Raw genomic sequence first — 22,425 nt, forward strand, 5'->3', positions numbered from 1 at the left:
CCAATGTTTTAAACCCCAGTTGTCATTTCACGGCCCCACATAGAAACAACCATTTAGAGCATTGTTTCCCAAAGACTGGGTCACGACCCTCAGATGGGTCGCAAGAGATTTATTTTTGGGATGTCTCGCCAAGTTTTTTCCCAGTTTATGAATAATGTCTGACTAATAATTGGCTTGGGTCGCGAAGGATTGTTTAAAATATGTGTCCCCAGAAATAAAGTTTGTGAAACACCGATTTACAGTGTCCACTCAACCCTCCCTAATGATTATTGATGGCAGTATCAATTCCATGTTATCGATATATCAATAACCACGAGTATCGACTGTCGATTACTCTCATAAAGTATCGATACTAATTATTAAATTACTACATGCAATCAAGTTATTTCTTAAGAAAAACAAATTTAAATTGTAAAAAAAAAAAAAAAAAATCACACAAAAGTATCAATACCAGTATAAAAAAAATGGACAAAAAATCTATCGATATCATCAAATCAAAAATTTTGGTATCAAAAAAAAAAATCACACAAAAGTATCAAAAAAAATGGACAAAAAATCTATCAGTATCATCAAATAAAAAATTTTGTTATAGTCCATCACTACTAATGAGCATGTATTTGGGTGAGGGGAAACCAGAGCATCACTACTAATGAGCATGTATTTGGGCGAGGGGAAACCAGAGTACCCAAAGAAGTCCCTCGAATACATGGGGAGAACAAACACATGAAGATCTTCCTGCTTTAAAGGCAAGTGTTTTAACAACAGTCACACAGTCTGTGTGGGCCCCTTGAAACAATAACATGTTAAAACAAAGACTGTTACCCTCACTGCACCCTGGTATGGCAGACACTGAACTCCAACTCTGATAAATCCCGTTCGAGTTATGACTTTACCGTTGTTTTTTTTTCATGGTCTCCCCTCAACCTGATCCCGGTTCAGGTTTTGGTATCCAGCTGTTCCGTCAGCGCAACGAGTGTTTGAGGATACCTCCTCACTGTTCACTGACCAGTGGCAAACCCACCAGACTGCTGTCAGTAAGCATTTTCCACCCAGTGGTTTGCATTTGCCTTTGCCCATGCTTATAGCCCAGGGGGCAGAAGATGCAGGGGAGTTGGTGGGGGAAACTGCAAATGCCTGGTCATTGGGGTAGAAAATCAGTCAGAGTTTGGATTAGAGCCTTTTTTGTGGTGAAAGAGAATAAGAGAATAAATGAGAAAAAAAAAAAAAAAGAATTGTGTGGACTTTGCTTCATTTGTTTGAATTTTCCCGAGACTATTTCACAGCTCAGACTGGAATTTGTATTATTGTAATTTGAATGAAAAAAACAAAAAGACCGGAGCTCAGAGGCATGTTTGTAGTTCGCATACATTTCTCTGTAGATGTTAAATATTCCCTTTCAACGTGATTAAAAAACGTCAAATCATGACCGAAGCGTATTACTAAAACGCACCAGCACCAGTTTGAACTGAACTCGGGGTTTTTAAAAAACAACCCTGTTAAAAAGCACTGAGTTGAACAAACCGAATGGGAAGGCTTTAGGAAATGACTAACTTTTTGGCACAATGTTGTAAGGCATACTGCAGCAGAGAGTCTGTGGAGGGTTTCTAGAATAGATACACACTGCACTGCAGTGCTTTACTAGCCGGGGTTGTGAATTTTATCAGGTGCTATTGTGGTAGTGGATTTCAGATGAGAGTGTGAGAGTTTTGTGTGCAAGAGTGTGTGTGTGTGGAACTGTTTGCGAGGGAGTAGGTGTGTGTGTCCAGGCCCCTCTGGAGTCCATTAATCCCAAATCTAACAGACTTACTGCAAAGGCAGCCTTTGATGTTTGCCGAATGCCTCTCTGGAATATTGGATGCTGCCTCCATAATCTTCATTTTTGTTTTTTTTTTCATCATTGGGGAAGCAGGCCCCCCCCCCCCCCCCCCAACCCCCACACCGTGCCTGTATTGTCTTGCAGCGCGGTTGCCGAGCAGATTATTAGTTTGTTTATGATACAGGTGTGTTTTCAGCGCTTCTCTGATCTGTAATTTTACATCTCTGAGCTCTTTTAATCCCGTTCTTATCTCTGTAAGCCTCTAATCTTTGACCCTAATCTTCCACCGGCTCATAGAATAAGGTCTGCGTGGATTTAGGATTTTTTTTAATATTTATTTATTTTTTAAACCTTCACCTTTGTTGCACATCTTTGTCACAAAGTGCTTGCTCCAGTTATTTTTGGATTGTTTTTTTGAAGTAGTTATTCCTCTCTGCTTTTAGTGTTATTATTTTTTTTTTTAATTTGGTTTACAGTGGAACCTCGAGATACGAGCCTAATCCGTTCCAGGACCGAGCTCGTAACTCGAGGTGGTTGTATCACGAATCATGTGAACAGAACAAAAAATCAATCCGTTCCAGTCTCTTATTAGTGCCAATAACAATGGAAAAAATATGTTTTTAATTGCTATAGAGACATTAATAAATTATAGTCTATAAGGATTCCTGTGGTATAAAATAAATTTGGTTTTAATTGTGAGTTCTTACCTTCAAGACGGATGATACAGTAGCGGTTAATGGCGACATGTGAGGAGGAGGAGGAGGGAGGGAGGAAGGTGTTGGCTTGTACGTAGACACTTGATACCGTAGCGTACCTTACACAAACACTATGTAACTTACATAACCTTAGAATTAACTTAACTTAAGTATTTTTTTTATACTTTTCTATTTTTTATGTTTTTGCTTTCATATTTGTATTCTTTCTTTAGCGGGCACCACGCTCATATTTATCGACAATATCATGCACCATTTCCATGGTCATCATGCGTTTCTTCTTCTCACTACCATCCTGAAGAATAATGCACAAAATAGAGAGAAAATCAAACACAATACAGAAGACTCGCGGGAGATGCGTACGGAAGTCGACAAACACGTGAAGTGAACGAGAGAGGCGGCGTTTACTCGTACCTCGAAGCAATAAATTTGCTCAACGGCTTGCTCGACTCGAACGTCGAGGTGCTCGTATCTCGAGGTTCCACTGTATTTATTTATTTATTTTTTTTGCAGTCGCCCAGACTTGAACTCAGCCTATTTCAAAAGCCCTCGGCTCATCACGCCGCTGGTCTCAGAAGTGCGCGAGGCAATGAAAGTACAAATTAGATAGGGAGATGGAAAACACATTTCTGTTCTGAAATCATTATCCCTTCTGACGTGTGGACTAACAGCCCATTATTGCATTTCCGTCAGCGTCCTTCAATGTAATCATACCTACAAACAGATGAGTGAGAACGTAAAAATGTCGGCACATGTGGGTGTGTTTTCCCCCCTGTTCGTTCGTGCATACGTGTTTGTGTGTGCGTGTGTGTTTATCCCCACGGAGACACGAGCAACCAGTGTCTAGACTGCAAACACCAATTTGGCTGGCACAGAAAAAGGAACATCGATGCTAAAGCAATGCCGCTGAAACATCAGGCAGGTCCCGAAGTCTCCCTTTTGATAGGAGACGGTGGTGACGGACAGATGCTGATGGGAGGAGAGGCAGGAGGAAGGAAGTGCAAGCAGAAGTGGCAGGAGAGCTTGGCAGAGCTGACTGTGGTTAATATATCCAAAGTGTGTCAGTTAACTCTCTAAATGTGTTAGAGCCCGGGGGCTGAGAAAGCCAACACCATCGACTCAGTCTAACCCTCTCCACCTTCCACTTAGCCTCCCTCCTCTCTCTCTCAGCAGCATCTTTCAGGGAGGTTAACTGTTGTTTATTGTTAATTGATCAAATGCTGACATGCTAAAGTGCGCACTTGTTTTATTGTTAGTCGAGAAAAGGAAAGGCTTTAATTTACATTCTGGGCAAAAAAAAAAAAAAAGTGGAGATTTCCAGTGACACATTTAAAAACAAAAACAGTAATGCTGAGCAGCACAATCCTCCTTTTTATAATCTGCATTTTTGTCAGTATTGGTCATTTTTTTCTCAACAATCAAACTCACCAAATATGGCCCGTGGTGTAATTATATTTGGCCTGCGAGATCATATCAAATGTGTACTAGACTTTTTAACCCCCCATATAATAAGAAACAGATACTACTAATGTTTGTCTTATTTCAAATTTAATTTCTCATGTGTTTATAATATCAAGCTTTTCATATATTTCCATATGAAAAAATTCTAAATTATATACTGTATCTGGAGAGAAGGGAAAACATTCACATTTGCCGTCAATTTTGCAATAAATATTAAGTTTGGCCCGAGACTTCGTCCCAGTTTTTCATTTTGGCCCACTGTAAGTTTGAGTTTGACACCCCTGATCTACAGTCAGATGAATACCCCATGAATGCAGCCCAGCATTTGTTAGATTGTGTTCAGTCACAGTAAACATGCTCGGTATATTCAATAACTGCTTCACTAACACAACAGCAACGTGTGCGTTGACCTCATTTCACATAGAAGAGTGGAAAACCAGACGCTATAAAAATGAAACACTGTGTTATTTTCTTGCCGTAGTATGAGTTGAAAATATAGTTTATCCACCGCCACGTCATTCTGAAAAGGAATATAATTCAGGTGACTTCATTCTTAGTCCAGATTGCGTGAGAAATTCTTCATTCCTAATCAAAATGATATCCTCTAATGAAATACCCCACTGCTCATCACAATCTGGGATCTATCGTTCTACATCGTTTGTTTTTCCCCATAAGAAGCTTTTCTTAGATTTCCAATCATTAAATATGCACTCTCAATTTGTTTCCTTCTATAGTATATATATATATATATGCAGTTAGCGACAGGAATGGGCAATAGATTTTGTGTTTTTTCGGGATTTGTGTTTAAAATACAAGGAGAGGGATGCTACTGGCGCCAAGCTGTCAGATGTTTTGGATCAGAATTTTTTTTCATTTTTTTTCTCCCCGTGGTTTCGCATGATCTTCTCTAATTAATCTGCCCCACAGTCAGTTTTGTCTCGAAGCAAAGCTTATTTCTAACCTCGCTCACACGAGGAAAAAAAAAAAAATCAAGGTCATTCGATTCCACGGGCCATCGATGGCGCAGTAAACGAAAGCCGTGCCACGTACCTATACCTTGTATTTACAGTACGTCGTTGCTGCGTTCCTGCTTTGGTTCCTGCTGCTGAGACAGAAAATGAAAAGCACTTCCTTTAATCCCGCTAAAGCCGTACACATGGGAATGATTACTTGCACAGGCGAGTGTCACCCAACAGGAGCTGTTGAAATCCCTTTGTTCATAACAGGGCCACAAATAGAGGCAGAGATGAGAGGGGGAGGTAGAGAGAGAGAGGGTGAGAGAGAGAGAGAGAGAGAGAGAGAAGCGAACATAGTCGTTGAATTCAGCAAATGTGACAGGATTATGTGATGTCTGCTGGATCTTGTTATTGTGGGGACTGTGTAAATAAAGCCCGCACAGCTCTTCCTCGTGTTCTTTCTTCCTTCTTCAGTTGGGCTATCAAGGACCTGACGGTGATTCATTTTCAGACACACTGTCCTGTCTGATTGCTGAGAACAATATCATTAGAGAAACGCTGTTCAAATGTGATTTTGGGGAAAAAAAAATGATAAAGTATACCGAAACACTTGAAAAACTTCAAAAGACGACCCTCGCTGAATTTTTTGTTTTTTCTCTTCCCTCTCTCTGTAATCGGCTGTTTTTAAGCTGTTTTACTCCTTGAAAAGAAACAGAATTTATGTAATTAGTTGATGACTCACTGATCTCACGTCTTTTCTTTTTTTTTTTTTTGTAATGTGTCTCGCGCCCTTTCTCTTTCTCTATCTCTGACTTGTTTTGTACTGGCACAAAATGTAGAATGGGCTCTTACGCACTGTTGCTTTTTCCTAAAGCTCTTATGGTTAAAGTTCCCTGCGAACAGGTTGTGAGTCTGTGCTCTCTCTCACTCTCTCTCTCTCTGTGTTACCCATTTGATTGTTCACAAATATGCTCAAATACAATATGAGGGTTTTATGCAGTGAACAAAACAGCGGAGGTAAAAAAAAAAAAAAGTAGATCCCCCTCTCTGCCACATCTGCACACAGTTAGCGTCCTGAGCACAGTGAAGACCCTCTGTGTCTGTCTGTGTCGCCGCTAATGAACATGCTGTGTGAGACACTTAAAAAAAAAAAGGCCAGACACACATGAACAAACACTCTATATTTAGATGACAAACTGACATAAAGCCAACACGGGAGGAAGGAAATTAACAAAATAAGAAAGAAGAGAGAGAAAAAAAAAAAGAAGAAGAAGCAAAGACAGTCCTGAAGCATCCCCCCGTCACGGTGCAATCCCCCATGTCCTAATTACACAAGCTTAGGGGAAATGGAGGATTAGCCACTGATTCACCACGCTTCTTGCCTCATCTTCTAATAAGTCCCTTCTTGTTTCCCTGCGACTTCTCTGTGCCACCCTCCTCGTCTTTCTCCGAGTGCACGTAGCAGGAACAACGTTGTGTCTGTTTCTGATTGGAATAACAACTTCATGTCACCTAATGTCAGAGTCTAACTCTCAACAGCGTCAAACATATTCTTGTCATCATGTCCCATTTAGAGGCAGGGGAGCCATGTTCCAGCAGAAACGGCACTGCCAATATAAGAATCACATTATCAGATGGAATAATTACATGTAAATGTCAAATAAAAAAAATATATCGGTATCGTTTGAGACTAGGGTAGTTGTGATGTTTCTCGATTTATCTTTAAAAGATTGAGATGGTGCAGAAAGACAATTATCATAGGGTAGATAAAAAAATTCTATCTATCTATCTATCTATCTATCTATCTATCTATCTATCTATCTATCTATCTATCTATCTATCTATCTATCTATCTATCTATCTATCTATCTAATGGATCTAAATCTTTCAATGAAAAAAGTAAAGGGATATCACTGGATTATTTTTGAAAGAAGTACATTAATAAAACTGAAGTACATTTTTTCACTGTGTCCCTCTGCGGTCCGGTACCAAATGACCTACGGACCAGAATTGGTCCCCAGACCAGGGGTTAAGGGCCCCTGTTTTAAACATTTGACATAACAACAAGCGGGTGTAGCGTGGACTTGAGTTCATGAAATATTTTATGCAATTAATGGGTCGATATGGACAGCCCTAATATATTTACTGTGTACTGTGTATACATATATGATGTTAAGACCGTCAAAATGACCACATTAATGCTGGTAATTAAATGAAGTTAATCATATTAGAATTTTTGATGCACTCTATATCTAATAATTCCACAGTCCATCAAGTCACGCTTGCTTTAATATTCAGTTGATGCACAATTTGCACACACTGCAAAAAAAAAAAAAAAAAAGCACCCGGAGCTCAAGATATGATCTCAACAGCCAGCATGCCTTTGTGTAGGGTTCAACAGATCACGCCCGCCTTGCATCAGAACAGCCAGTAAGTCAGTCCACAGACGACAAGCTGACTGACACAATTATTAATCAAAAAGAATCCACAGCTACCCAGTGATTAATCAGGGTAAAATTGGATTAATGGATTACTTTGTCACCAATGGCTTTGCATTACTTTGAACTTACAGTATCTGCAGGTTTGATTTGTCATTTGTCCGTAGCTAAAATGAAAGGTGTGGTTCACAGGTTCCAGACACTGTTTCTGCTCTGTGTCACATTAACGCTGTTTGACATCATCTGTCTGGTTTTCACAGAAGCGGACCATGTTGACATTATACAGGCACATGGTTTCCATCCACTGCTCACTGTCCGGCTCCCTCTGTTGTTTCTGTGTTTTATGAGCTTATGCTTCTTTTCCTCCTTGCAGGTTTTCATAACTCTCTCTCTCTCTCTCTTTCTCGCTTTCTTTCTCTACTATGCATAAATATAATAAACTCCCTCCTCGGGGTGTTCTTGGAACAAGTTACCTAGGCGTTAGCAGACAGAGAGGTCTGGAGTTAGTGCCTGAAGAGAGGACACGTTTGATCTTGAGATAAACGTCCTTGATTCAGCGTCTGTGTACACCACCACCACCCTCGTACACCCACCCCCTCACCCCCCGCTGCTGAGCGTTTTCTGCCATGCGTCGCTGTTCTCTGCCTCCCACTGTGATAAAAGCTATAACACAGGGGAGAGATATCCTTCTTATTTTGCTTAAACCTTCTTCACAAAGACTTTTCCCTATAGTCCCACAATGCACAGTCACACTTAAATACACTTTAAATACATTAATGTTCACTTATAAAAAAAACATATATATATATATGTGGTGAATGGTTCCTGCAGAGTGGTGGAACAGATTGAAATGATTGTCCCACAGAAAATTGTGATGATTCCAACAGAATAGCTGTTGGGTTGAAATACAGGGTTTTTTTGTTTTTTTTTTTGCAGCGTCTGAAAATACTGTTGACAAAACAAACTGTAGAGAACAACCTGCTGCAGCAGGACGTGTCTGTTCTAGAATTTGATTCACTTCCAAAATTGTTCCTATTACAAAAGAGTTCCTTATCAACAACCGAATGTGTCAAAAAAGAAAGTTGCAAAACTTTTTTTAAATGATATATATATATATATATTTCTTTCTTTTTTTTTACTTTGGAAACATAATTTAATGGTTATTTGTAAGATAAGAGGAATTTTTTTATCATCACTAGGTAGAAAAAAATAATCGCCAAAAATGTGTTTTTAATCATCAAAAATTCTATAAAATTAATTTCTGTGAAATTAAATCTCCAGCATCATCCACCTGGTTGGTCTCACAGTATAGTTTAGTGCAGGGGTGTTAAACTCATTTAGGTTCAGGGGCCACATACAGCCTGATAAGATGTCAAGTGGGGTTGGACCAATACAATCATAACATAATTACCTATAAATAACAATGAGTCCAGGTTTTCCCCCTTTGAATCCATATTTAATATAATATAATTTTACAAAACATCATGAACATAGTGTTCATTTTCTTTACTTTCAGAATTCATCAAGCGGCCCAGACTAAACCCCGTAGCGGGCCAGTTTTAGACCACGGGCCTTATGTTTGACATCCATGGTGAAACGTGATGGTGTTTTTCAGTTTAGTATAAATGCAAATTCCTGTTTTGGCTGAGTTCATATTAGCTTACACACACACACACACACAAACACACACACTGTGAGCTTCCCCAGGTGAGCAGGTGCAGTCATGGACTGTCACAGATGTCCTGCAGAAATTGTCAGCTGCCATTCCTCCTGTCCACCTCAGGGGTTGTCGTTACGTCATGAACATAACACACGCATGCATACCAAACAAACACATTATTTTTGGACGCGCTCTATTTTCCACTTCCCAATGTGTTCATTTATGTGTTGATAAAAATGATTAACCAGTGATGTGATACACGTAGTGGTGTTATTTTTGGAAGTTTGTAATGTAACTGAAATCACAACTGTTTGTTAATGTGTGTGTGTGTATATACAGTGCCGTCTTGGTTCCTCCCACCTTCCCTAGAAACCACGGTGTGTGACAGAGGGACATTAATCACAGGGCTGGGTAATAAAGCGAGAAGGGATGGGCATGTAGGGCCAGGGGGCCAGGCGTCTGGAGGGAGAAACTGGTGTTTAGGGAAATCACAGTATGCTTTATGACACACACTGATACATGGGCACAGGGGTTTTTTTTTTACAGTCGCAGGTTTAGGTGCACATCCTTTATGGACCATATTGAAAGCCTCAACCCAGGAAGATTAAAATGAAGGGAGAAGTTAAAACAACCCAGAGCCTTGTACGAGTCCAATCGTGGGCACAAATAATTTGATTGATATGGTTAGAGGAATTAAAAACAGAGAAGCTTTTCTCCTAACCAAAAAGGAACTCATTACTCTTGCACTTCTGTTAGATAAATAAATAAACGTAAAAAAAAAAAATTAAAAAAAAAATTCCTTCAATGTCTTCTATTTTTTCCTCTGACCTCCCTGTGTTATTGGAGTTTTGTAATATCAACCTCCTTCCGTCCTGACATTTTACACTGGACAACTGGTTGTGAATCATAAGAGCCAAAGTTGCAATTGTAGATTTTATTTGCGTGGGTGTGAGAGTCTCGACGGGCACGTATCACCACCCTCAATTTTTCGCTGCATGTTTTCCTCTCAGACGACGCTCCTCGTGGAGTAGTAGGAAAGGCTCGGTTGAAAAAGAGATACCAATAATAGTTTTTTTTGTGAAATCTCTCTTGTAAGCCCCACATAAGAACAGACACACAACAGAGGCTGACTGCCCTACAATCAGGACACAGCATCAGAACATCAAACTAGCTGAAATGACAATCGTAGCTCAAATTTTGTCTTTGGAAAAAGGAAAAAAAAAAGAAAACTTCACTCTTCAAAGTATATTGCCCCTACATGACTTGGGCTTTCTGACACAAATAAAAGCAAAAAAACAAACAAAAAAAAACCCCAATATGTTTCCATTAGCATCACTGACCACTGACCAACACAATGTAGCTAACTGAAATGCTATTCACCTATTTGAGGTGATACTGCAGAAGAAATATAAAAAAGCATCACTGATTTTATTGGTAACTGTAAAAGCAGTTTCTGGATATTTTATTATACTAATTTCAAGCTATAGTGTCTCCTTAAAATATAATATATATATAAGTTTTATAAATTAAAATGTTCTATTTTATTTAATACCCAACTGCATGTCAGATGAAGGTGGATACACCTATGCTATAGACCAGTGTTTCCCAAAGTTTTTTTCAGGACCCATATTTTAAAGGTCACAAACCTTCACGACCTAAGTTAATCGACATTATTCGTAAACTCCTGGGGAAACATGATGTGAGATGACCCTCTGGTGGGTCGCGACCCAGTATTTTGGAAACACTGCTATAGACCACAGTGAGGACAGCAAGAAGGGAAATGCTTACAGCGAGTGTTTTCTTCCCATTAACTATTTTGATCACAAACAAAACAAATATGTCTGATACAACTCAAACAGCATTGTTGAAAATATAGAGAAGCTCGGTATGAAATTTATGAAATAAAAAATGAAATGAGCCACTGAAGTGGGAAGAATCATTAGCATTTCAGTGCTGCTGTACGGCCCATCATTAGATGTTTTGTTAACTAGCTAAGTTTCCCAATGTCACTGTGATTTTAAATGACCTCTTAATCTCTGATGTTGTGGACTTAGCTAGAAAAACAGGTAATGAGGACATGGGGACACCGATCTGCAGCAGGAAATAAAACATAAAAAAAAACATAAAAAACACTGTCTGCTATCTGCACAGCTGGTTGTAGTCAAAAGCCATGATAAAGTATTTTAATTGTTAGGTGTGAATACAAATATTAAATTAAAGGATGAGTCCTATGTCCTATTTATTAAATCACCCACTGCACACGTGTTTTCTGCCTTTAACCCAAACGGCTGCATATATTGGTATCGGTTGATATCAGAATCAGGAATATATACATATATATATTTCTGATTCCAATATCAGCTTATGCCGATATATGCATACCAAACTCCAGTGTACGTCTCAGAACCCCACAAGCCATTCCAGCACATTTGGCGAAACCCAGGGTTTTCATTATCAGACGTAAAACTACTAACGATTCTTTTAGATATTACTGAATCATGCTAATATCGGGCCGATAATATTGGTCAGCCCCTATTAATTGGACATCCCCAATACATATTTTATATATAAATACCTGTAAAGGGTTGTGGCCTCCACTTTAAGTGTGTGTCAGTTGATGTGTCTTTAATATAACACAGTGGCAGCTGGTAAACAGCAGGAGTTGTCTGGTTGCCTGTAAAAGCAACAGAAGGCGTATGTAAGGTGGAGAACATTCTCTTAAGTAGTGTCTGGAGTTGTGAGTAAATGACATGAGGACACCTTCGAGCAGTGGACACTCAAGCTCATGGAAGTCCTGTTAAAGCCAGACTTTATAGCAGCAAAAGTACAGCAGCAATGTTCATTGCTCACAGTAACAATGAAGTATAAATATAGATATATATATATATATATATATCAGGTTTTGTCACCTGTGACTCAGCACGGCTAACCACAGCTTTCATTTGTTATCTCACATGTGAACACTGTGGATGAAAAAAGAACTGTTTTTACACTTAGTAAAAATCAATACTTTCTTATGTCGATAGTATCTTGATATATATCAACTCTCAAAGCAAGTCATCATTCATGGCTAAAAAAATTTTTTTTTTTTTTTAATGCTTTATGAACTGCGTACAATCTGTTGTTTTTCTCTTAGTAAGAATAAATGTTTTGCCCTTAGGTACAGTCTTTACATATCTAATATGATATGTAATATTTGATGAAAAAGTTGTTTAATCACACTTCACTTTCTGCACCTATGAATTTAAGTGTGAGTGGTTGGTAGCCTGACATTTCAGCATACCCAACATAATAGCATGCACTAGGTTATTTAAATTTGAACATCCCACGGTTTGTACCAACTTTTTTTCATACTCCGATTCTGGGACAAGATGCAAACCTGTTGCGAGGACGCTGGGTGTGTACTAAATTAAATTTAATAATAACAACACTCATAACGACAAATTATAATAATTAATGTCTACCGACGTAAATTGGAAATTGAACTACACGTTTATTTGCTATTCCTTCAAATAGCAACTAGTTGTTAGTGTGTTTGGGCCACCGCAGTTATTAGCATTTGAACTGCAGTGAGTATAACGAATCACTACATTTGAAACTACTTTGCTTTTTAGAATGAATTCTTGAAATTTTCAAGTCAAATAATTTATTTCGCCAATCTTATCTTTTTTTGGAAAATGTCCTTTGCTGCCTATTTTGAAAGATAAATATAGAGAGTTCTTTTTTTTTTTTTTTTTTAGGATCTCACATAAGGTTTTAGCTGAGGAAGTAATTAACAAGTCCTTCATTTATCTTTCCTCTCACTCTGCCTATAGGAGGCACAGCAAGCATATGATGTTGACAAATAACAGAGTGGAACAAGATCATTTTCTACATCTCCTTCATTTTTGTTGCTGAGTCGGTAAATCAGTCCATGACACTGCGTCCTTTCCATATTACTCAAAGGATTCCTTCAAGCAATTTTTGCTACTTTTATATCTCTTTCAGCTCATTCATCTACCTCATTGTTACCCAGTCTCTCCATCCTGCCCTAAAGCAAGGCAATTAACCTTGCCAAAGGTACGCAGACAGGCAGGCTATCTGCTTTAATACAAAAAAAAAAAGAAAACTCAGCCTGTAAAAACCAGCTGTTTAAGTGTCACAATAAGAACATAGAGTAAACTATGAAAAATCAAGTTGTTCGAAATACTTAATAGTATGTAAATTATTGTGCAGTATAGAAAACACAAAATAGTCAAAATAATGTTTTGGTTCTCAGCTTCTCCTACAAGATTGAACTGAACCTGAATAAATGTTGATCAACAGTAATGTCTGGATCACAGGTGTCAAACATACGGCCCGCGGACCAAAACCGGCCCGCTAGGGTGTTCAATCCGGCCCGCTTGATGATTTTGGAAAATACACAAACACTTCATGTTCAGGAAATTGTTTGCAAAAATATTACTATTTAGTTAGATCTGAATAAATAATAATAATAAAGATATATTTCATCGAATGCCTAGTAAGAGGTTTTGTGTGAGTGTTAAAGAAATTCCTCTCCTCACTCAACAAGCTTTTACACACTATATGCACACCTGGTCAGAGTCAGGCAAGGCTACTCTGCTCAGCGCTGCTCTAAGTTTGCCTCCCACTTTCGTCAGATCTCACTATGCTCAGCTGTGTAGCCTATTGTTGCTTTTTTGCAGTGTGTTGTACATGAAGGGAGTGTTTTAAAGTTTGTGTCTGTGTGAGAGAAAGAGAGAGAGAGAGGGATAATAATCTGCTTTGATCCATGGTCTGCTGTTGTTTTTTTCATTTGTTGTTTCATATCTAAAACGAAGATATCTCTAAAGAAGCAGCTGCTCGAGTCCCTCCAGCATGGGAATTCAGCGAGGCTGAACTCTTCATGGTACTGATTTTACTTTCACTGCTCCTGCCTCATATTTGTAGGATTCTGTGGACTACTATCTTAATTGTGCAGTAAAAGTAGTGTCAGACACATGGTGTTCAGGATATCAGACTGAAGCTAGCGCGACAACATTTGCCCGCTAACGCTAACACTACTTGCTCTGGCATGGCTTGGTTCGCCTGCTCTGCTCTACAGGTAATGTGAAGTTCTTGTTTCACGTCATTGCTGAAGGCTTTATGGGAGATGGGATTTTCTTTTTGAGTCATGCAATCATAAGTTATGTAATATCTTAATGGAAAATAAACTGCAAGATAGTAAAGTTAACGCAGCCTGCAGTTTCACCATTCAGTATACACAACAGTAATACATAAAATGGATTATTAGTGCAAACCGTGATCTTGTCTCAGGGAGGCATTTACTGAAAAATACATTCAAAATGTGGCCAATTATTGGCTCGGTTTCAGACTTCGATAGTTCTTCCATCCCTGTAATTCATCTCGGATCAACGGTGACGCTCTGTGAAGCAGTTGAGAGGCAGCCACTCAGCCTGCATACGTACTGGGTTGAAAAAAATCATTGCAGGCAAATTTGTCCTTGGTGCTGGTGTCTGTTGCTCATCCCACAGAGCTGGTGGGAGCGTGCAGAAAGGCTGAGGAGGTGGAGGGTGGGGTTGAATGTCACCCCTATTCTCATATGTCATATTGTTAGCCATAGATACGAGAAGAACGCCTCAAGGTTGAACGTGCTGCTCAGACATAAATAATCCATCATAGGTTTCCTCCGACCGAATAAAGGGAAATGTGTCTGCATGGATTATTTATGCCTTAATATGCACACAGTGTATGGACAATCAACTCTGAAAGCATCGAGATATTGTAGGGTGCAAGTTAATTCTTTTCGTCTGGGATTTATTAGAAGAGTCTGCCGTGTGGGAAGCTGTCTTCATTTTGCTCGACAGGGCTAAATATTAAGTAGATTTTTATTTTTTATTTTTTTTATAAAATTCCAGTAAGGATATTTTTGTTCCATTTGGGAAGTGTGGTCAGGTTGATATTATTTATTTACAGGCTTTTGACCAAAATATCGATCCCGGAGCTTTGACGTGTCTTTCAGTTGTTTTTCTTGTCTCACTTCGACATCATTTAAATGTCGATTTTGTTGCAGCACTCGCTGCCTCTTTCCAGTTCACCTTATTTTCTATTCAGGAGACTGCCGGGATACAGGAAATGTCAGACTCTCTTTGCCAGTGCAGTTTGGCTTCAGCAAACATTTGTCGAGTGTTCCACTCATCTCCGAAGCTTAGGCTTAGGTCTCTCAGAAATCTTGGTTGCCGACCCATAACACAGCACAGAGACACTCGAGCCAAGTGTGCTCGTACACATTCACTTTGCTTTTCTATCCGCCTTAATGTGTTAGTCCTGAGTCTGTGGTCTTTAAGGCAGCACTCTAACCCTGCTATAAAGGTCTGTGCACACATAATGTAATTGACGGTGTGGTTTTACATCTCACACAGCAACCTTGTGGTCTTCTAATGTTTGGTAGAAGGTGGTAGAGAAGCTTTATGGATCTTAAAAATACCTCGTTCTTTGGTCAGGGCTATATTTAAGGTGTCAGCACTCATGAGAATCTTGCCTTAGTTTAAAAATTGCATGTTTTGAGTTAAGAATAGAGCTCACGTCTATTTTTTGACACCACCTGTGTAAGTGTCCCAATAAGAACATTGAGTAAACTATGAGTTTGAACTATGAACTATGAGTAAACTATATATATATATATAAAAAGTCATTTGAAATAATTAATAGTATGTTAATTATTGTGCAGTATAGAAAACAAAAAGGAACCAACATAATGTTTTGTGAAGAGTGTTACCAGTTTAGGTCCATAGTTGACAGCAGTATATACCGTATGTGCGGCCTGGTGGTAAAGGGATTGTGCTTGCGATTGTTTGACTATTTGAATCCTCCAGTCATCGACCTGCATCTTTTGACAAGCAGGAGTTCTCAGCTTCTCCTACAAGATTGAACTGAACCTGAATGAATGTTGATCAGCAATAATGTCTAGCTCATTGGTGTCAAACATGAGGCCCGCGCACCAAAACCGCCCCGCTAGGGTGTTCAATCTGGCCCGCTTGATGATTTTTGTAAATCAAAAAAGAATTCAAAGCATACGTCCTAGCATGAAAACAAAAGGGGAAAACATGGATTATAGTAGTTTATAATTAATTATGTCATTGATTGTACTGGCCCAGCCCACTTGACATGTATTTAGGTTGTACGTGGCCCGTGAACCGCAATGAGTTTGACGCCCTTGGTCTAGATCTTTCCTTTGGAACAATTCATAAATACAAGTTTTCAGGCCCAATGAATGAATTTATGTGAGGTTATAGAAACATTTAATATAATTAATCTTTGCTTCAACTGCAAAGTGACATGAACTTAAGGTACAATGTGGCTTTTCTATGCAACTGCAAGTCTTTGTAGTTCATTGTCTGCTCGTTTCCATCACAGTGAAAAACCAAAGAAGATCAGGATTAAACAGCACATGACTCCCCAAACAACAGCAACAGCAACCTATTCCACTTCATTTCTTGCAGGCCAAATTCACATATCAGCGTATTATTGCTTTTTTTTAAGGGTGTTCATAAAGTAAACCTTAACTTGAGCAAAATGGGAAAAAGCAATATAAGAGCGGCTGTGGATATTCAAACCCAACCTACAACCTCCCAGACTAATGGTTGTGCAACTCCAAAACAAATGAAATAAAATATCGAATTCTCCGGATTTTATATCACACTATGCTTATAATGTGTCATCAAAAAAGTAATCATGCAGGTAATTGCAGCATCATGTAGTCTGTTAAAAGAATACCGTGGCTAACATGTTAAAACTGTCTGGAACAACAACACGTGTGAATCCATGTTGAAAACCAAGATTTAATTTGACTAAATGAAATCAAATAAACCAGTTTCTATTTATTAACAAGCTGGCAGAGTGAGAACTCTGCATCTGTTTTTATGCACTTCTAAAATCTCCCTCAGCATGCTCTCAGTAGCCATTAGGAATAAACAGAAAAAGCTTGCTTGGAGTGGTGTTCCTGCTCGTCCATTAATGTTTTCTTATTTTTGTTCTTTTTTTTTTTTTTTTTGTCCAAGTGTTAGCCTTCCTTTTAGTCAGTCAAACAACACCAGCAATTTCACCTCTGCTTTTTCAAATATCCCCTAAAAAACTCCCAGTGGTGTGAAAGATAGACTGCTCGGTTCTTTTTCCCCTGGTGGTTCTTGAATTAGCTCCATCCATTCAGATATGCCAGATTTAACCTCTCCTGCTCCCACTTCTCCCTGTTCTCCCATGTTCCCTCATTCCCTACGTTTTTGTCCTTTACACGCACCCACCCACTGTTGCCAAATTGACAACTAAAATATCTTTTAAAATGCACTTTTTTGCATCTTGTTGATGTGGAGCTTTTCTAATTGTATCACTGGCCCCCAAGAAACAAGTTGTTGACATGCACACATTTTTTTTTCCTCTAAATCATACGTGGCCCGGGGGTCAAATGCGGCCCACCAAGCTGTTTTGTGTGGCCCAAGAGAGCTTAAAAAGCATTTCGTAAAGTCCATGCAACAGTTTCTTAACCTAAGTAATTAAAAAGTTTTTATAATCAATCAAATAATAACCAATTGCAGAAACATGTATTAGTCTGTTATGGAGTAGTTACATCCATACCAGCCTTTTTTGTTCCAAGGACTGGTCAGTCAGTACCACTTATTACATACCGGTACCAAGGTGCTGAGCATTGAAGGATCTTTACATTTTGGGGACCCCTGATCTATACAGTCTTCCACTGCTGATGTGGCCCCCGGTGAAAATGAGTTTGACACCACTAAATGTACAGTAATGCATATATGATTTCCCGACATTAGTTAATGAAAAATCCCTACATACATCCTACATTTTGCAATTAGTCAATATTACAAACATTCTTTGTGATGAATTTGCTCCATAATATGCAAAAATAAATTGGTCAAAACCTGTGTATCTGCTTCTACAAAGTTTATTCTGTATTCTGTTTATTTCATAAAATGTATTTGTTTTCTGGCAATTAATCACTTTAAAGATAAACACTGGAGCCTCCTAATTCACTGGGTAATACCCAACACGCTGTATATTATACTAGGATATTACTATATAAACGAATGCAGCTCTGAAACAAGGAAATGATTGTTAAACAATGTCATCTTTGCTGCAAGGATGCTTTTGGGGTTCTTGGTTACGCCTCATCCAGCCAATAGAAACAAATCTATTTGTGGCACAGCTGATGCCCTATTTTTTTTTTTCTCCCATCCTTTTTCTGCACTGCACGTTCAAATGGAGGGGGAAAAAAAAAAGAACATTTGCGCACATTTTTTTTTCATTTATTATTAGTTCTGGTGCCATTTGACACAGACATGAACGCATCCTCAATCAGCCCGTGTGTGAATCCTGTTGAATAAAGATGAAAGAGAGGAACACACACACACACATGGTTACACTAATGCACACACGCATGCACAGGTGACAACAAAGGGCGCTCGCAAATAAGCAGGCGCGAATGCAAAGGGATGAAACACAAAGCATTTGGCCTCGTCTGCCTGGGGAAAGGTTCAAAGCCCACTGACATGGATTTAATAAAACAGCACAGAGTTTTTGGCAAACTTCAAGTGTAGTCCCAGAGTCCCTTTCCATGTCTTGTGTACACTTTGCCATTCCTGTCATCTGTGATGTGGAAAACTCCTGCAGGGGACTCCCAGTTCAGCTGTGAACGTGCAACAGTAAACATTTGTGCGCAATGGTATATTAGTGTTTATCTCTTTGTCTTCCATCAGGTAGTTTGGCCTGGGCTTCATTCTGAGGTCTCCTAGTCTTTGTAGAGTTTCATTACGTACACTGTTAGAGAACTGTGCTTCGTTTCACTACTTTCCGTGCCCTGAACTGACTTGTTCCCTTTTTTTTTTACTGTTCTTGTATCCACAGATGAGGACTGTGTGAATTGCACTGAGGAGTGCCGAGTTCTGGGTCATTCCGACCGCTGCTGGATGCCCCAGTTCCCTGCTGGAGGAAACCAGGCTGAGGGCATCGACTACCGCAACAATATGTTTGTGCCAGCAGGGATGGAAGCTGCTCCGGAGACAGAGACCTACGAGACTGTCAACCCCAACGGCAAGAAGACTTTCTGTACATTTGGGAAAGACAGACGTGACCACACTATTCTCGTTGCCAACGTCAAGCCCTACTTAAAAGCAAAAAGGGCTCTGAGCCCACTACTTCAGGAAGTCCCTTCGGCCTCGAGCAGCCCAACGAAGGGCTGTTCTACCGCATCAACCTGCGCCTCAGTCAAAAGCCCGGCTGATGGGGCCGAGGGCAAACCTCCTCCCTCCACCTGCTCAGGCCACTATGGACCTCCTGACGGTCAGTACCTGTCACCAACCAAACATACCAGAGACCAAGGCGTCTACCCGTCCTTGCCTCCCTCGGACCCGGTGGCCAAGGTGCTCGCAGAGGCCCGGTCCAGGATCAGCCAGGAGGCAGCAGGTGAAATGGAGTGTCCCCTGGAGCAGTTGGAGTCTGACGCGAACCACGATGCAATGGATGCAGACCAGGTAGTGAGAGACATCGACAAACTACTGCAGGACTGCAGAGGAAGTGAAGCCACCGGAACACTCAGGAAGTGACACAAAGGGAAGAAAAGAAGGAAAATCTAAAAACAAATGTAAAAGTAGAGAGAGGAATCAAATACTATTCCACAAACTCTCAGCTCAAAACTGTCACCAAAACAAATCAAAAGGTTGAATAGCTCTTCTGACAGGAGCTCTTTTCTGTGTTTGTTGTTTGAAAGTACCCACTCTGGACTCTGGAACATTTATTATGTCATTCATTTGGCACCGATTGCGGAGCCGAGATCCCTCTCCAAAAGAACTACGTTACGAACATCGAGAAAAAAAAAAAAAAAACCTGCTGAATTTTTATGCTTTTTTTTCCCAGTTTTGGATTCTTAATGAAATCGCAGAGGCTTCTGCCTCAAGCACCTCTCGCAAGCTATTATCTAAGTGCCCACCAGCTCACGTGTGTTGTTCATGATCTTTAGTGAAATCTTAGATTTCTTAATGTGCATAGACAGATTCTGTTATGTGTGATGGCCATAGAAACTGACAGAAAAAAAAGGACTACTTATGGTCAAACATGACAATCGACACCGAAACGGAAAATTTGAAAGAAAAACAAAACAAAGCCAGTTCTAATCTGTTTGGGACGATGAAAGACCAAAATAAACAAAGCAACTTTTTTTTTTTTTTGACTTTAATATAAGTGGTTGTCGGTTGATGGATCGTGGTTAATCAGGGGTTTGTTCATAAGGGTTGATGAACTCGGGGTTGGACGGGTTTAAAATAAGTTCTTCTCAAGAAGAATTCTAAAAGAGTGTAACCATCTTTTCCACCTGTCATTCGTGGCCTCATTTGTAACGTGTGTCTCTTTCACATCTATTTAAATGTTAATGTTGATGACTGGTGTACTTGTACACACCACTTTTATATATACGTGCACTACACTATTTTAACACGTACACCCGCTTACTCACATGCACCGCACTGATGACCCCACACACACCCACATGCTCACGTCCCACAGAACACACACACACACGTACACACACTAGTGCTTAAACACACAACCGGCCATCTGTGTAATTGTCTTATACAAGTTCATCATCAGCTTTCAGTCCCTTGTGTACAGTGAACTCTCATGTGTAAGACTACGCCTTAAGGCAAATCACAAGTGTATAAAAAGGGACATTTTTTCTCAACTGTGAAAGAAAAAAATGTATCTATATGATTATATAGATGACTATATGTACCAATTCATGTAAAGTGTCCCAATATTTACAAAAATATTTATACATTTTGTAGGAAAAAAAAAGAAAGAAATCTCAGTTAAAAAAAAAAGAAAGAAAAGAAAGAAAAGTGTCCTAAAGTTGAAATAACTAGCGGGCTAATAAGTCGACAAACTGCAGAGGACACTGCCATTGTTTTAAAAAAACGAATATCCAAAAAATGTCCCTTCACTTTATCACTATACATAATCTCATTAAATGTGTAAGTGTATCCAATTTAGATGTGTTTACATTCAAAAAAAGACATATTTTTTATTGATTTTACTGCGATTTCTGTGCATTTGAGCCAAATTGTTATGTGTACAAAAGCTATATTGTGTATTTTATTAAAGTAATATATAGTTGTGTTGCAATATACATGGGCTTATATTGTATCTGGCAAGAGTTGCCTTAGTCGCTGTCGAACTCTGTGAGTTTGCTTTAGTTTTCGGGTTCGTCTGTCTTTTTTCCTCCTTTCTATTCTGCATCTTTGCAGGCCGGCTTCAGTGCTTTCGAGATTGTCGCCACGTTTTCACGCCCGGATCCAGCTGGATCACATACAATAACTGTCGAAAAAGCTTAATGAGCCAGCTGATCTAGAAAACAATTCAAACTGACAAACAAAAAGCAACAAACACATGGTAACAGTTTGAATCTTTTTACTGAGCAGATTTTTTCCACGGCAGCTATTTTCTTTTACAGTTTTACCAGTACGTGTGTGTTTTGTGTTCACTTTAGTTTTCGAACGTTCTTTTCCAAAAATGAAACCTGCCATACGGAGGGCGGATCGGTTTCCTTGGTGATTATTCAACTGCCTTACTGTCTCTGCGGAGAGCTTGTTGTATCTGTGGAGCTTGTGACTGCTTTCAAAGCCCTGGTCCACCTGAATGTGCATTTTTCTACCAAGAACCCAACATGGTTCTTTATTCAGCGGCCACGTGTCATTTATCTGTGTTCTCCCGTTTTGGGGTTACGTGTTCAAATTCTCAAATACTCTTGCTGATTGACTTCAAATCAAAACCTCTATTTAAAAAATTCATTTTGGATTAGCTGTGTTTCGATGGTCAGATGGATGGTTTATAAGACGCCGTGTCTCCACATTCAGGCTTTCTTAAATGACAATGAGAGATCTTTATTTTTCAACATTTTGGCAACGTTTCCGCCATAATAACAAGAAGTGCTTTTTTCTAAGATTCTCTAACAGTGAAATTATGGTAAAGGTGTTAGATTAGATGTGTGTTTGGAAAAATGTGACCGCAATCACCAAAATCTACGGTGCCATACAAATGTATCAGGTGGCTGTTTTAATTGGTAGAATCCTCCCTGTTTTTTTTCAAGTGTTTAAAGCAAATGTGGAAGCTGTCAAAGGTGGCGCCCTGTGGCTGGAAAATATGCCCTTGGCTAAGAAAAAGCAAGCAATCCAGCTAGCTAACAGACTGAAGTGCGACCCCAGTTGTCCCCAATCGGGACAACAGAGGTCAAAAAAAAAAAAAAAACTGCTGTATTTTCTGCAGTTTCTTGTCATTTGCTTTGAATACTTGATTAGGGAAAAAAAAGGGTTGATGTAATAAATGTGTACGCCCATCTGAA

At 39.3% G+C, this 22,425-nt stretch overlaps 1 protein-coding gene across 1 annotated transcript in view; it reads left to right on the forward strand.

Annotated features, from left to right (window-relative positions):
• pcdh17 (protocadherin 17) overlaps positions 1 to 20,619 on the forward strand; it is a 58,025-nt gene extending 37,406 nt beyond the window's left edge. Inside the window, exon 6 of the mRNA XM_008309915.3 lies at positions 18,942 to 20,619. Within this exon, the coding sequence (XP_008308137.1) occupies positions 18,942 to 19,639 (698 nt within the window). The 3' untranslated portion in view covers positions 19,640 to 20,619. The remainder of the gene's footprint in view (positions 1 to 18,941) is intronic.
• Positions 20,620 to 22,425: the final 1,806 nt, after the last annotated feature.

Source organism: Cynoglossus semilaevis, chromosome 5 (genome assembly GCF_000523025.1).
Source record: "Cynoglossus semilaevis isolate Cse_v1.0 chromosome 5, Cse_v1.0, whole genome shotgun sequence".
NCBI classification, from domain to species: domain Eukaryota; kingdom Metazoa; phylum Chordata; class Actinopteri; order Pleuronectiformes; family Cynoglossidae; genus Cynoglossus; species Cynoglossus semilaevis.